At 15.6% G+C, this 15,000-nt stretch overlaps 4 protein-coding genes across 4 annotated transcripts; 2 read left to right on the top strand and 2 right to left on the bottom strand.

Annotated features, from left to right (window-relative positions):
• Window positions 1-418: 418 nt before the first annotated feature.
• On the top strand, window positions 419-1,663 carry PGAL8A_00134700 (ubiquitin-conjugating enzyme E2, putative; the record flags this gene model as incomplete). The annotated part of the gene is made up of 5 exons (XM_028674876.1): window positions 419-495; window positions 817-877; window positions 1,077-1,185; window positions 1,259-1,384; window positions 1,578-1,663. 5 exons carry the CDS (start codon window positions 419-421, stop codon window positions 1,661-1,663), a joined length of 459 nt encoding a protein of 152 aa, XP_028526464.1.
• Window positions 1,664-3,991: 2,328 nt separating this feature from the next.
• Window positions 3,992-5,883, bottom strand: PGAL8A_00134600 (RNA-binding protein, putative; the record flags this gene model as incomplete). Its single annotated transcript, XM_028674875.1, has 4 exons — window positions 3,992-4,999; window positions 5,077-5,220; window positions 5,360-5,597; window positions 5,759-5,883. The coding sequence occupies 4 exons, from the start codon at window positions 5,881-5,883 to the stop codon at window positions 3,992-3,994; spliced, it is 1,515 nt and encodes a 504-aa protein (XP_028526463.1).
• A 2,980-nt stretch (window positions 5,884-8,863) lies between these two features.
• PGAL8A_00134500 (conserved Plasmodium protein, unknown function) lies at window positions 8,864-11,710 on the top strand (the record flags this gene model as incomplete). The annotated part of the gene is made up of 1 exon (XM_028674874.1): window positions 8,864-11,710. One exon carries the CDS (start codon window positions 8,864-8,866, stop codon window positions 11,708-11,710), a length of 2,847 nt encoding a protein of 948 aa, XP_028526462.1.
• A 660-nt stretch (window positions 11,711-12,370) lies between these two features.
• PGAL8A_00134400 (long chain polyunsaturated fatty acid elongation enzyme, putative) lies at window positions 12,371-13,721 on the bottom strand (the record flags this gene model as incomplete). Its single annotated transcript, XM_028674873.1, has 5 exons — window positions 12,371-12,538; window positions 12,633-12,738; window positions 12,846-13,010; window positions 13,196-13,323; window positions 13,404-13,721. 5 exons carry the CDS (start codon window positions 13,719-13,721, stop codon window positions 12,371-12,373), a joined length of 885 nt encoding a protein of 294 aa, XP_028526461.1.
• Window positions 13,722-15,000: the final 1,279 nt, after the last annotated feature.

Raw genomic sequence — 15,000 nt, 5'->3', positions numbered from 1 at the left:
AATTTACAATTTTTTTTTTTTTCTTTAACAAAAATATAAACGAAAAAGAAGAAAAAAAAAGGAAAAAACTTTTTCATTGGTTTATGAATATTATAATATTTAAAAATAAATTAATATATAAATTTAAGTATATCTTTTTATAACATTTTGATGTGTGCAAAAATCTCTTTTTATTAATTACAAAAAAAAATAAAAAAAGAATTATGAGACGCACGTCCATGTAGAATTTACGAACAAAAATGTGTTTATTCAAAACATACAACATAAAAAAAAAGATTATTTTGATTTCCTATCAATTTTTTTTAAATATATTCCTTTTTATCCATTATTCATTATAAAAGAGTTTTTTTTTTTTTTTTTTTTTTTTTTTTTTTTTTTAATTTTTTAAAAAATTAATAAAGAAATATTTATAAAAATAATGACAAAGAATAGACTTTTAATAGAGTCTCGAGAAGCTAAAAAACAAGCTGATCCAGACATTATCCTTACTCACAGGCATAATTAAATGAAATAAAAATATAATTACTATGTTTTTCCATAATTTTTTCTATATATCCTACTTTTTTTTTTTATCATATATATTTATCATTTTTTTTTTTTTATATATTTTCCCGTTTTACATCTATATTACACATGTTACATTATATATTTTCCATATTTTTATATGTTAAGTTTTATTTTCTATATCTTAACTTCAATTACTTTTTAGTATTATTTTTAAATATATTTTTTTTTTTTCAGAATTATACAATTATTATATTATTTCTCTTTTAAATAAAAATATTTATATTTTTTCATTATATTTTTTTTTTTTAGCGAACATAATTTACATGAGTGGCAAGCTATTATAAAAGGTCCACGTGATTCTCCATACGAAGTAAATAATTATTTTATATACAGAATAAATTTAATTATTTTCTTATTTATTTTTTATATATTATTTTATAACTTTTATTTTGTAAGTAATATATATGAGTTTATTTAATTATATATATTTTAATATATGAATGTTTAATTTTTTTTTTTTTTTTTTTTTTTTTCAATTTATGTATTATTTTTAATTTATTAATATACAGGGAGGAAAATGGAAATTAAATATAAAATGTAAGAGCACATATCCAATAGATCCACCTTTAATAACATTTGAGACTAAATTTTTTCATCCAAACGTAAATTTTGCAACAGGTAACATTTACATATTTTTATTTCATAAAAAATTTGTAATTAAAGTGTTCATATGTATGTTCATTTTTTTAAGGAGAATTATGTATGGATATATTAAAAGCTAACTGGAGTCCAGCTTGGACTATTCAATCCTTATGTCGAGCGATTCTTTTTCTTTTTACGGAACCAAATGCTGAAAGCCCATTAAATTGTGATGCAGGTTTGAAACTACAAAGAAAAATTTTATTTTTTTAAATTTTATTTCTTCTTGATAAATTATATCTTTTATTTATTTATTCATTCATATCTAAATTTTATTAATGTTATATATATTATATGCTTATTTTAGTTTTTATTACATTCATTTTATTATGCTAATAAAAATATGAAAAATTAATTATATTTTTCAACAGGTAACTTGATCAGATCAGGAGACATTAAGGGATTTCAATCAATGGCAAAAATGTATACAGTTGAATATGCTATTCAAAATGACTGATATAATGTTTTTAATAAAAAAAAAAAAAAAAAAAATTAAACTTAATATTATAAATAAAACTTTTTATTTTTTTTTTTCCGTCAAAAAACATTTCTATAAAATAATATGTTTTTAATTATATTAAAAATATTCTAAAAAAATTTTATATAACTTTTTTAATATTCTGTAAGACAAAATAACTGTAAAACTTTCTAGTATTTTCTATTGTTTTTTCTGTAAAAAAGTAAATATTTGTAAAAATAAAAATATAATTTTCTTTATTATAAACTATTTTTATTTTTATTAATACAGTTTTAGATATATCATAAGTTTATTTTCTTTGTTTTAAATCATTTCATTATATTCTTTTTTTTCATAAGATTAACTTTATTATTTTATTTTATTTTATTTTATTATTTTTTTTCGTTCTATTTAATTCTAATATTATTATTATGTCTTATTATTCTATATAATATTTCCTATTTCATATATTAAAAAGTATTTATATATTATTATATTTTAATAGCTACATATATATATATATATATATGAATCCAATTTGTTTTTATATCATTTTTTTTTTTTTTTTTTAGATAAGATTATTTATTCTTTTTTTTCTTTTTTTCTTTACAATAGTATTCAAAATAATATAAAAATATTTATTGCATAAATGTTTATAAATTATATAATTAAGAAAATAAAAAGTGAGATATTTTAAATGTTATCTGATCTTAATTTAATCTCATATACATAATTATGGATAGTAAATAATCAAAAAAAGAAAGATAGATTTATTTTTTGTAATTAAATGCATAAATTAGAAATCCATTTATCAACTAAAATATATGTTATACTTTATCTTAAAAAAAAAAAAAAAAATCCTATAGTACAAATTATATACATAAAAATAAAAGAAGACATATATTTATTTAACTTATTTTAACAGATTATTTTTAATTTTGCGAATTAAATACCATAGCTACTAAATTTGAAGATGATAAAAATAAGTATAATTTTTCTATTATATAATAAACTTATTTTTAACATTAATAAAGTAGCATTTATCTATTAAAAAAGGATATCCATAAAAATGACAAAATATAATAAAAAAAAATTACGAATGAACAAATTGATTTATTTTATATATAAATGCTACATTATTTTAGTATTATAATATAAATAAAATAAAATTAAAATATTTCTGTTTTTCTTCTTTTTTAAAGTTTTACAAGCTATTTGAACTAATAGTTCATCTTATCTTTTAATATTTCTTATTATTTTTCTGTTTTATTTAAAAGATTTGTTTTTTTTATTGTAAAATTTAGAAAAATTCGGTAAGTGAAAATATGTATCCTCTACTGAAAAATAATATAAATTGATAAAGTTATATTTATATTTAATAAACACTAAAATCTAAAAATTACTGATCAAATAAATTCAATTATATATTGATTGTTAAGAATGTTCCTTTTTTTATTTTTTTTTCTTTTTGCTTACATAATTAAAATATAAAGAAATTACAAAAATAAGTAGAAATTGAGTAATTAATGCAAATTTATGTATTTAAAAATTTAAATAAAAGAATTATTTTATAATAAGTAAAATACTATATATTTCCTTAAGAATATAAGTAAAAGATTGTGATTTATAAGAACCCCAATTTTTCCATCTTTATATATTTTTTATCTTTAATAATAAAAAAAAAAAAAAAAAAAAAAAAATTTATAATACAAAAAAAAATATTTGAAATATATTATATAATAGAATAAAGTAAAACCTCTTATAATGTATAAAGTATATAAGAAATAATAAACGAACAATATTTTATATATACATTTGCAACCTGTTTTTTTATTTAAAAAGTTATATAACAATTATATCATATCAAGATTTTGAGTAGCTTTTAAAGAATAAAATAGATAAATGAATATATGTATATTCATATAATGAATAATAATTATTGTCTATAAAAAAGTATTAAAGCATGTTTAATAATATATAATTTATATTTTTTTACATCTTGAAATACTTTCAATTTTTTTTTATATACATTAAAAACATTCATATATATATGTATACATATTAATTCCTATACATTTACATTTAAAAATTAAAAAAAATAAAATGAAATAATAAGGAAAAAAAAAAGGAAAAATCAGTTCTTTTTTTTTTTTTTAAATCGTTATACATTCTTTTTTATCTTTTGCGATTAAAAAAGTTTAAATAAAAAAAAAATTGTAAAAATTAAATTTTTTATTTTCTTTCCAACCAATTTTGTTACATTTGTAATATATATATATATATATATATATATATATATATGTAAATTTTAATTTTCTTTATTTTATTTTACCTTCTATATTTTTCTCTCATAGCAATTTCGCGCATTTGTTTTTCCTTCATTCTTTGTCTCATTTGCATTTTTTCAGACTCCTTCACCCACCATGGCTTGTAATTACTAGATTCTCTATATTTTCTTCTAGACGAATATGATGAATCACTATAACTAGAAGAAGAATTACGATATTTTTTTTTTTTTTTTTTTTTATACCTCAATTTTTCTGATTCATATGAGCTTCTTGAATTACTTCTGCTATAATAATATGAACTTTTTGAGCGACTTTTATATTTTTTCCTCCTTTTACTACTCTTATGTTTTTTTAAAATTTTTTTTTTCTTTGAGCTGGTTTTACTACTCCTTCTATAACTATCATCGTAACTACTTGATCTGCTACTATTATCTGAATAGCTTTTTCCACTTAAAATAGAATTGCTATATTTACTTTTAGAATTTTTTCTTTTTTTCATTTTCTTTTCTTCTTCACAACTTTTATCTGTTGGAATATCACTTTTAACTAATTTAATATCATTAGAATTGTTTATTATTTCTTTTTTTGTTTCATCTACGCATTTTTCTATATTTTTATTTTCCTCATTTTCTATATTTGTATTAAGTAAAAAAGGGTTAGCTTTTACTAAGTTATTTACTAAAAGCAAATTTGGTTTATACATTGCACATAATTTCAATGTAAGCTTTTCTTTTAATGCTAAAACTTTTTCTACTTTTTCATTAACTGTTTGTTTATTTGACACATTTATATCATCTTTACTATTACTACAAAGTGAAAAATTATTTTTTAAAATATCTTTTTCATTTATTAAGCTATATGCATCTCTTATACATATCTCATTTTTTCCTACTTTGTTTCCATTCAAATTTAAAGCAGCTTTTGCATGTTCTTCATTTTTAAATTCAACAAAAGCAGTATATAATTTTTTATGTTCATTATATTGAATTTTATAGTTTGTTGTTTTTCCTACATTTTTAAAAAATTTCTTTATATCCTCTTCATCAAACTATAAATAAAAATAAAACAATATAAAAAATATATATATATGTATATATATAAATATTTTTTTCATTTTCAAGTTACATTTTCAGGAATATTTTCCATATAAACTATTTTTGAAAAAACATCAAATTTATTATTTTTTGCATTTAATGAATTTTGAAAATCAACTAATCCTTTTTTTTGTTCTGAAATTAGTTGTTTTTGTAATAAAATATTTTGTACATTCTAAATTAAGATAAAAAAAAAAAAAAAAAAATTATGATTTAACATAGAAAATGAAAAATTGGATAGATATATAATAAAATGATTGAAAAAAAAATTTAAATGAAAAAAATTTACAATATTTTTTTTGTAGTTATGTAACCTGGTTTGTTATATTATTTTGTATATTATTATTAATATGAATATTCCTCAAATCTGAATTTAAATTTTTTTCATTTTCATTATTAGATATTTCATTGAAATTATGTGAGACTGGTTCAATAACTGTTACAACCATTGGAACATTTAATAAAAGTTCTCCATTTAATCTTGAAGCTTTTGTTATTCCTTCAGAACTTTTAAATTCTATTTGACAATATTTCTGATTTTTACCTGGAAAGCTAATGTGAGAAAAAAAAAAAAAATAAAATTTTATATTATTTTTGTTTTCATTAACTTGAAACTTTTCTCATTTTCATAAATATATATTCGGTATTTATGCAAAATAAATAATTACGTGTATATATGTAAATAAAAATAATTATGTTTTATAATAATTTACTTTTTGAAAGTAATATTAATTATTTCATCACAAGATTCAAATTTTTCTTTTATATCTTTTTCTGATACATCTGTTGAGAGATTCTTTACGTATACTACATTAGCTATGCTGAAATTTAAACTCATATTAAATGAATTTTTTTTTTTTTTCTTTATGAACTACAAAAAAAAAAAATCAAACATATAATATACTTTTATATAAAATAAACAACAAAAAAAAAAAATAAAATAAAAATATATTAATATTTCAGTTAAAAAAAAAAAAAAAAAAAATTAAGCAAACTTCATAAAATTTCAATTAAAAAAAAATTCATTTCAAATTCTTACATGTAAATCTACTAAAATTTTTGCTTATATTACGGTGACATTTCTTTTTTTTATAATTTTTTTTTTTTTTTTTTTTTTTTTTTGTTTCTTTTAAAAAATATTTATATGGAATGATAAAAAAAAATATATTTATATTTTTTTTTTAGTAATTATTAAAATATCTTACTAAAAAAAAAAAACAACCAAATACATTTTTTTATATTTTAGAATATATATATAAAAAATAAAAATCAAAAAAAATAAATTGCTTCATTTAAAATTTCTTATATAAAATAGATTTAAAATAAAAAAATAAAATTCTAATAAAAATAAAAAAATAAATGAATAATTTATCAATATTATTCTACTTAGTGTTGTTTAAGAATAATAGGATAATTAAAAAAAAAATAAAAATAAAAATAAAACGAAATTTTTATAAAAAAAGGAATAATAAAAATTACTCTTAAATATTATGATGGTATTAAAACAGTTAATAGGGAAAATAAAAATAATAATAGAAGAAATAAATTTTAATTTGATATATAAATGTAAAAAGTATATATAATAATGTATCCATATTTTAACTAAGTAATAAAGAAATGAAAACCTTATGTTATAACTTGTGGTCTTTAATATAGTAATATAATATGTGTAGGAATTTATTTTTTATTATATATATATATATACAATATGAAAATATTTAAGCTTTTTTTTTTTTTTTTTTTTTTTTATTTCCAATTTAAAAAAATTATAGTTTACTTGAAAAATACAAAGTTAAATTATATCAGAAATATTTATGAATTGTAAATATATGTATATTATTATATATTTTTTTTTATTCTTATTATTTGATTTAATAACTACAATGTTAAAAGAAAATATATGTATAGTTTTTAATAATTAATAAAAAGAATTTTATGAAGACTTATGATACGCTACTTTTATGGAAATAAAATAATAATGTTTTTAATAATAGATTATAAATTAATAAAAAAAAAAATATTAAAAGAATAATGATAAAATCAAAAAGTAATAATGATTCTATAAGAAAATTTTATACGTATTCTTCATTTAAAATTTATCTGCTTTATAATTATTTTCGGATATCTTATTGAATTTTTATAAAATGAAAATGTACGTATTTAGACATTTTTAATAAATATATGTATAAATTATATATTAATTCAAATTTTATTGTAAAAATGATAAATCATAAAAAATAATTTTTTTTATTATAAATATAAATATGTCTTATCTTTTAAATTTGAATTTTATTTAAAATTATAACAATGCATATAATACTTCAAGATTATAGAATTTCAATTGGTGCATTATAATAAATGTAATTTTTATCTTTTCATTTATATCATTTATATATTAATATATTAAATAACACTTAAATAAAAAAATATATTTTTATTACAAATCTTATAAATTAAAATTTATGGTTTACTTTTATTATTACTTCTCTTATCTATTATTGTCTCAAATTTTTAATACTCTTATAATTAAATTTATTTTATTAATATTATTATATTTATAATACTAGTATAATTATATTTCTATACTTATTAAATTTATCATATTGATTAAATTGTATACATATATTACAAAATTTTATTTTTTACCTTTTTAACAAAAAAACAGAAAACATAATAAACACTGAGTATATTTATTTTTGTTTTAATTAAATTTAAAAAACAGATATCTTTTTAAAAAAAGATGAACAAAAAAATTAACACCTGAAATACTAAACAAACTTAATAGGATTATATATATTTAAATGCCATATTAAATTTTTAATATACACATATTTTAGTTCTGATTAATGCATAAATTTTAATATTAATATACACATAAATGATTTCTTTATAATATATTTCAATATTTTACAGGTCTATTGTAATTTTTAAATTAAAAAGATAAAATATTCAATTAATTAAAATGTTTTAATCTTGTTTTTCTTCTACAATTAACCATTTAAACTATTTTTTAATTTTTTTTTTCTTAACATGGGTTAAAAAGAATGGAACAATATTTAATATAAAAAACCAAAAATGACTTGAAAATTTTATGAAAATAAATTCATAAAAATAAATAATTGTATTTAAATGAACAAAATTTAAAAAAAAAAAGATTAAATTAAAAGAAAAAAATATATGCACAAAATCTTAGTTTGAAATAGTTGTATAGAAAATTAAATTCTTTTTTTGTTTATGGAGAACTATAAAATGAATAAAATTATAAAAAAAAAAGAAATAAATAAAAAATATATTTATTGTTAATAGTACTATATTTCATGATTTTATATATCATAAAAATTGAATTATTTTACTAAAAGTATATATAACAACTTTTATATATTTAATTTTAATATATTTTATTTTTCTGTATTTTTTTTTTTTTTTTTTTATTTACATATTATTTCTTTTTTTTTTACTGTGTTTTTAAATTCTTTATTTTCATATATTTCTTGTTAATATATATTTTTTTTTTTTTTTTAGTAAATATTAAAATTTTAATTTTTGTTATAGATTATCAAATGACGAATATTGTTGCACCTGTGATATATTATATATATTTTGCAATATTTTAATAAAAAAAAAAAAAAAAAATTAAAAAAAATTATAGATTTAAAGTTATTAATAAAAAACTAACAGTAAATATTTAATTTTTTTTTTTTTTTTTTTTTCAAAGATTTTAGAAAAAAATAGTTTTTTTTGTAATTTTTTTTTTTTTTATTTTTCTTTTCTTTTATTTATTTATTTTTTTTTTTTTTTTTTTCAAGTATTTATAAAAAATGAATAAGAACAAATCAGATATTAATAAAGAAAATAATGAGGTGTTATGGGAATCATTGTATAATGATTTTAATGAAATTACAGACACACATAAAAAGCATTTCAATTATATAGAAAATAGTTTATATGAATTTTGCAAAGGAGTAAGTTCTAAAAATTTAATTTATGAATTAAAAAATAGAAAGAATGAATTATATGTAAATAATAATAAAAATTATGAAGAAAAACAATATTTAAATGAATTTTTAATTAATAAAGAAATAAATGAAAAAGATGATAATAATGAAATATTAACAAATAAAAGTTTAAAAATAGATGATGATAAAAATTACAATACTATGATAAAGAATGAAACAGATTTTTTAAAAAAAGATTATCTTAAAAATAATTATTGGGAAGATGATTACCTTGAAAATAATTATGAAATTGATAATTTAAAAAATGAAAATTATAGAAATATAAGCTTTAATAATGCTTTGAATAGTAATCAAATAAAAAATATAGATAATTTTAATAAGTCTTCTTTTTTATTATATAGTATTTCAAAAAAAGCAGAATGTAATTTTGAATTAGATGAAAAAAATAAATATAAAGATAATAGAATTCCAAATATCCTGAATATGCATAAATATGGTGGAAGTTATTTTAATAATGATTATAAAAATAGTACAAATAATTTAAAAATGCATGAGGAAATTTTAAATAAAAATGATCATAATTATCCTTTAAAAAAAAATAATTACTATTGTGATAATTTAAAAGAAGTAGATATTAATAGAAATTTTTTAGGAATTAACAATTTTGATATTAATAAACCAAACACAAATAACGTAAACATTACTAATCACAAAAATTTTAAAATAAAATCAGAAGAAAACTTAAGTTGTAATAATTATAGTTATATAAGGAATATAAGAAATTCTAACTCTTTAGAAAAATTGGATATGTTACTAAAAAACAAATGTAAATATTTAAACAGAGATGAAATTGATTTAGAATTTTCTAAAATAAATAAAGATGATATAAGAAAACCTTTTTTAAATTGTGCTAACTATAAAATAGATTCTGTTTTATCGGAAAACTTTAATAAAAATAAGCAAAATGAGAAAAATGCTGCAGAATCTGACAAAATAGATGAGATTAATCATAACATATTAATAAATAGATCGAAGAGATTAATAGAAATTAGTAAAAAATGTTTAAGTGGATATTCTGATTTAGATAATCATAATATAATAAATTTATGCAAGAAAGAAAATGATTATAGTGAAAATGACAATTATAGAGATTACAATAATAATGTAGAATATCAAACTTATGTAAGTAATAAAATATGTAAACCAGATGTAAATATATATAGTAATGAAAATGAATATATTTGTGAAAATGAAAATATTGATGAATACGAATATAATTATGAAAATGAAGATGATGAAAATATTGAAAATAGAGAAGAATATGAAGAAAGTGATGAAAGTGAAGATTATAATAAAAGTGAAGATTATGATTATAAAAGAGAAAATATCGTTGATGATAAAAAAAAAGATTATAAAGAAAAAGAAATAATGAAATGTAAGAATAATAATGAAAATGAATATAATGAAGAAAATGATAGACAAAATAGTGAGTTGTATAAAATATATAATAAAAAAAGTGTAAATGAAGAAAATTCAACTAGTAGTGATATATCTTTTCATTGCATAGAAGAAAGTGATACTAAAAAAAAAAAAAACAGCGAAAATAGAGAAAATCAAACATTTAACAGTAGTGATGATTACAATTTAAATGTTTTATTTGAAAATTCTGATAATTTAAAAAGTAGTAATAGCATTATTAAAATAGATCAAAAACTAATGAATGATAATACAGAAGAAAAAAGAGAAGTAAAAGAAAAAAATGAAGAAGGAAATAATATATCATTAAATGAAATGGAAAATAATACAGAAGATATAAAAATAAAAAATAAAAAATTAATGAATTTAAAATTACAAAAAAAATATTCAGAAAGTATTTTTTCTAAAAATACTTGTGAGAAAAATGTAAAAAATTTGGATCGTATTTTTAAGGATGATACTTTTTTAGAAAATGATTTTACTAATATAGACACGAATAATATAAAGAAGGATTCAAATAGTTTTGAGTTAGAATATAAAAATATTTATAATGATTGCAATTTAAAAAATAAAGAAATTGAAAAGATAAATAAAATAGAAAAAAAAAATGATAATGCCAAGTTATGTAAAATAATTAATACAGAAGCTCATAAGAAAGATGATGAATTTAAAAAAAAAAGTGCTGATTTAAAAGATATAAAAATAACTAATGATCAAAAAAATACATTAGATAATGATATAGAGAATCTTAATTATTCTAATAATATAAAAAGGTTATTTAAAGAAAAATATTTTTTAGAGGATTTATGTGAAAAAAGAAAATGTTTAATACAGAAAAGTAAAATAGAAAATACAAAATTAAATGTAGAAATAAAGTCATTATTAAGTTTTAATAATAATTTAAGTTATGCATTGAAAGAAAAAGAAGCAGAAATTAAGATTTTAAAAAAACAAAAAGAAGAATTAGAAATGAAGTTAATGAAAAGAGTAAAAAATAATTACTCCTTTTTAGATTATTCTTCTACATATGATATTTATAAAAATCAAAAAATAAATAGCAATGGTAATATGTACACTAAAAACTCAAATCCTTCAAATAATATGAATGATAATAATTCTTCCCTTATACAGGATTATGAAAAAAAAATAAAAGAATTATTAGCTAAACTCAAAATGTATGAAACCAAAAATAATGACTTACAAGAACAGTTAAAAATTTTTATGAATGAATAAAACAAATGAAAAAAAAAAATTAAGGAAATTTTTTATCTTATAAATTGATATGAATTTTAAAACATTTATAATATTTATTTTAAAAAAAAAAAAAAAAAAATAATATTTTAATATTTTTTATATCTATTATAATTTTCCATTATTTATACACTTTTTTTTTTTTTTTTTTTTTTTTTTTTTTTTTTTTTTTTTTTTTTTTTTTTTTTTTTATTTTTTTTTTGTATTATTTTTTTTCATTATTGTGCTTGCTGTGTTTGTATCTTTTCTTTTTAATATATTGTTTTTTAGTTATACAAAATTTTCAATTTTTTTTTTTTTTATCCGAAGCTTAATTAAGTAAACCGTTTATATATATATATTTTTTACATATATATATATATAGCAACTTTCATAAATAAAAAAATGTCACATAGTTATTTTAGAATTAATATATATAATAATAGTTACTACTGATAGTTATTTTTTTTTTTTTTTTATAATATTATTTTTAAAAAAATGAAAAATAAAAATTTAAAAGAAAATTTTGATACTATGTTGCATTTAACAATTTTTCCTTTTTAAATTTCTATTAATCATAATAGTTTTCTTAAAATATTTTATATACTTTGATGTTTTATATTATTTTTAACAAAAATGATAAAAATAAAAGAAAAAAAAAAATTAATCAATTTTATTTTTTTGGAATATATATGTCTGAATAGAAAAATTAATAAATAAAATCAATAAAGATATACAATAACAAAAACTGAGAGCTACTAGTCTTATGGGATATTCACAAATAAAATTAAAAAATAAAACAAAAAGGCATGGTAAAAGTATAGATAAAAACTAAAAAAAAAAAAAAAAAAAAATATATATATATATATAATTAATAATAATGTAAAAGGAAATATAATATGAAGAGGTTATTTTTTTTAAATACTTGTATCATTTGGATGTAAGTAACAGTTGTTTTTAAATATATAGGCACTTTAATTTTCAAACTCGTGAAAAAATAATAAAAATACATAATAAAATGAACAAAAGAGCTGTAAAAAAAAAAAAAAAAAAAAAAAAATTTATTTTTTTAATTTAATTTTATTTTAAAATTATTAAGAAAAAAAAAAAAAAAAAAAAAAAATATAATAATTCTTACTTAATGCTAATTACGTAGTAAATATCTCCATCATAACCAACACTAGTATTAACCCACATAATAAAAAAAACTGATAAATGATGATAAACATGTAAAAAGGTAAATTGATTCCACTTACTCCTTAACACAATTAAAATGGTATCAAAAAAATCACACATTTTATTTCTTGAAAAAATAATAATAAAATAATGATATAATAAAAAAAAAAAATTATAATTATGATAAAGAAAATTTCCTATTTATTTTTATTATTTAAAATATATTATATTTTTTGTATGATATTTATTTTTATTAAATTTTGCTTTTTTTTTTTTTTTTGTTTTTTATAATTTTCATTATGTATAATTTACATGTAAAAGAGCCAAGAATAAAAAGCAATACTATCTTGTGTGTAATCAGAAGGGTTGTAAACGAGTGAAAAATTTCTATTTTTTGCTTCATAAAGAGTGAATAGAGTAATATAAAAACTACAAAAAACCTAAAAGAATATAAAAAATATTTATACATATATATATATTATAAAATTTATCCTATAACTTATTTTATATTTATATGTACTTGTATTAAATTGTATATTGGTATAATTTTTGATAAAAAATTTTGAAAATAACTATTATCTTTTTTTGATGGTATAGAAGCATTTTTATTTTTATTTGTTTGCTTATCAAATATTTGTTTCCTTTTTGTGTTATATTTTAATTTATGTAAGTAAGCCACTATAATAAAAATAAAATATGAAAAGAATACTATAAAAAAATGAGACGGACTCATTAAAAACCATTTTTTAGTTATTCTATTTTCATATTTTAATTGGGGGTTAAAAAATTTTAAAATTTTTTCTCCTATATCATTTAAAAATACGCTATTTAAAAACATTTTGTTAGGAATGTATAATTCAAAGGAAATTATTTAATTTCTATTTTATTAAATATGCTAAAATAATTCATAACACAACCTTAATTATGTAAAGAAATAATACAAAAAAATAGATATAAAAACTGAAAAAAACAAAACTCAATGAAAAAAAAATGTGAAATATGAATAATAATAAAAAAGGTAATTTTAAAAAATATTATGAAAATAAATTCAATTTAATTTAATACATATTAAACACATATATATATATGTTGAATTATTATTATTATGTACTATTAATTTGTAATGTACTTATTTATTATATTAATGTATCATGAATTAAAATATATATAGTTTCACTTATATATACTTTTATATTTTATAATTTATAAAATAAAAAATTTTTATATATATATATATAAATAAAATTATTTTAATTATTTAAAAAAAAAAATGTAATATAGAATATAATGCAAAATAAAAATATATCCAAAAAAAAAATGTAGTACGCCTTTTAATACTTTTTTTTTTAAAAAATAAAATATGATATTATTAAAATTAATTATAATTCTTAATCTACATAAATAAATAAAAATTAATGGTTTTCAACAAAAGAAAAAATTATGATACAAGACAAAAATTATTTAAAGTAACACATAATGTTGTAGGTTTATTTTATTATATATTTCTTTTTTTTTTTTTTAATTTAATTATTATATTTTTAAAAAAATATAATATAAAAAACTTCGCAAAAAATTTATTTTCTTACAAAAAAAAAAAAAAAAAAAAAATATTTTTTTTTTTAACATTTAAATTAAATTTATTTAAAATAACAAAAATGTATCATATAAAATTTTTTTTATTTTAGACATACTGTTATGCACTAAATATTTACTTTTCCTAAAATGCGTACTTTTTATATTTTAACATATTTATGAATACAATAATGATAATTTTTAAATGTTTAGAATTATATAAAAATATTTATAATTTATATATATTTATAAGAATATGTGCATATAAATACTTTTATTCTTTCTAAAAAAAAAAAAAAAATTATTATATTATTATTTGAGTTGCATACAACATTAAAATAAGTCATAAAAGTTATGAAATTTTAAAATTCCATATTTATGAACTTAAAAGTTAATTTACATAAATTATCAAAGATATTTTTGAATTTTTATAATATATTAAGGACTATTTTTATAAAATTAATAGTTTTAAGTTTTATTACTAAAATGCTTTTTTTCATCGCATGTATTCAAATAGTATGTGCAAATGTATTAAAAAAAAAAAA

Source organism: Plasmodium gallinaceum, assembly GCF_900005855.1.
Source record: "Plasmodium gallinaceum strain 8A genome assembly, contig: PGAL8A_v1_65, whole genome shotgun sequence".
In the NCBI taxonomy this organism is placed as follows: Eukaryota; Apicomplexa; class Aconoidasida; order Haemosporida; family Plasmodiidae; genus Plasmodium; species Plasmodium gallinaceum.
Note: the sequence above shows the minus strand (reverse complement) of the source record. Positions and strands in the feature narration are given on the sequence as shown.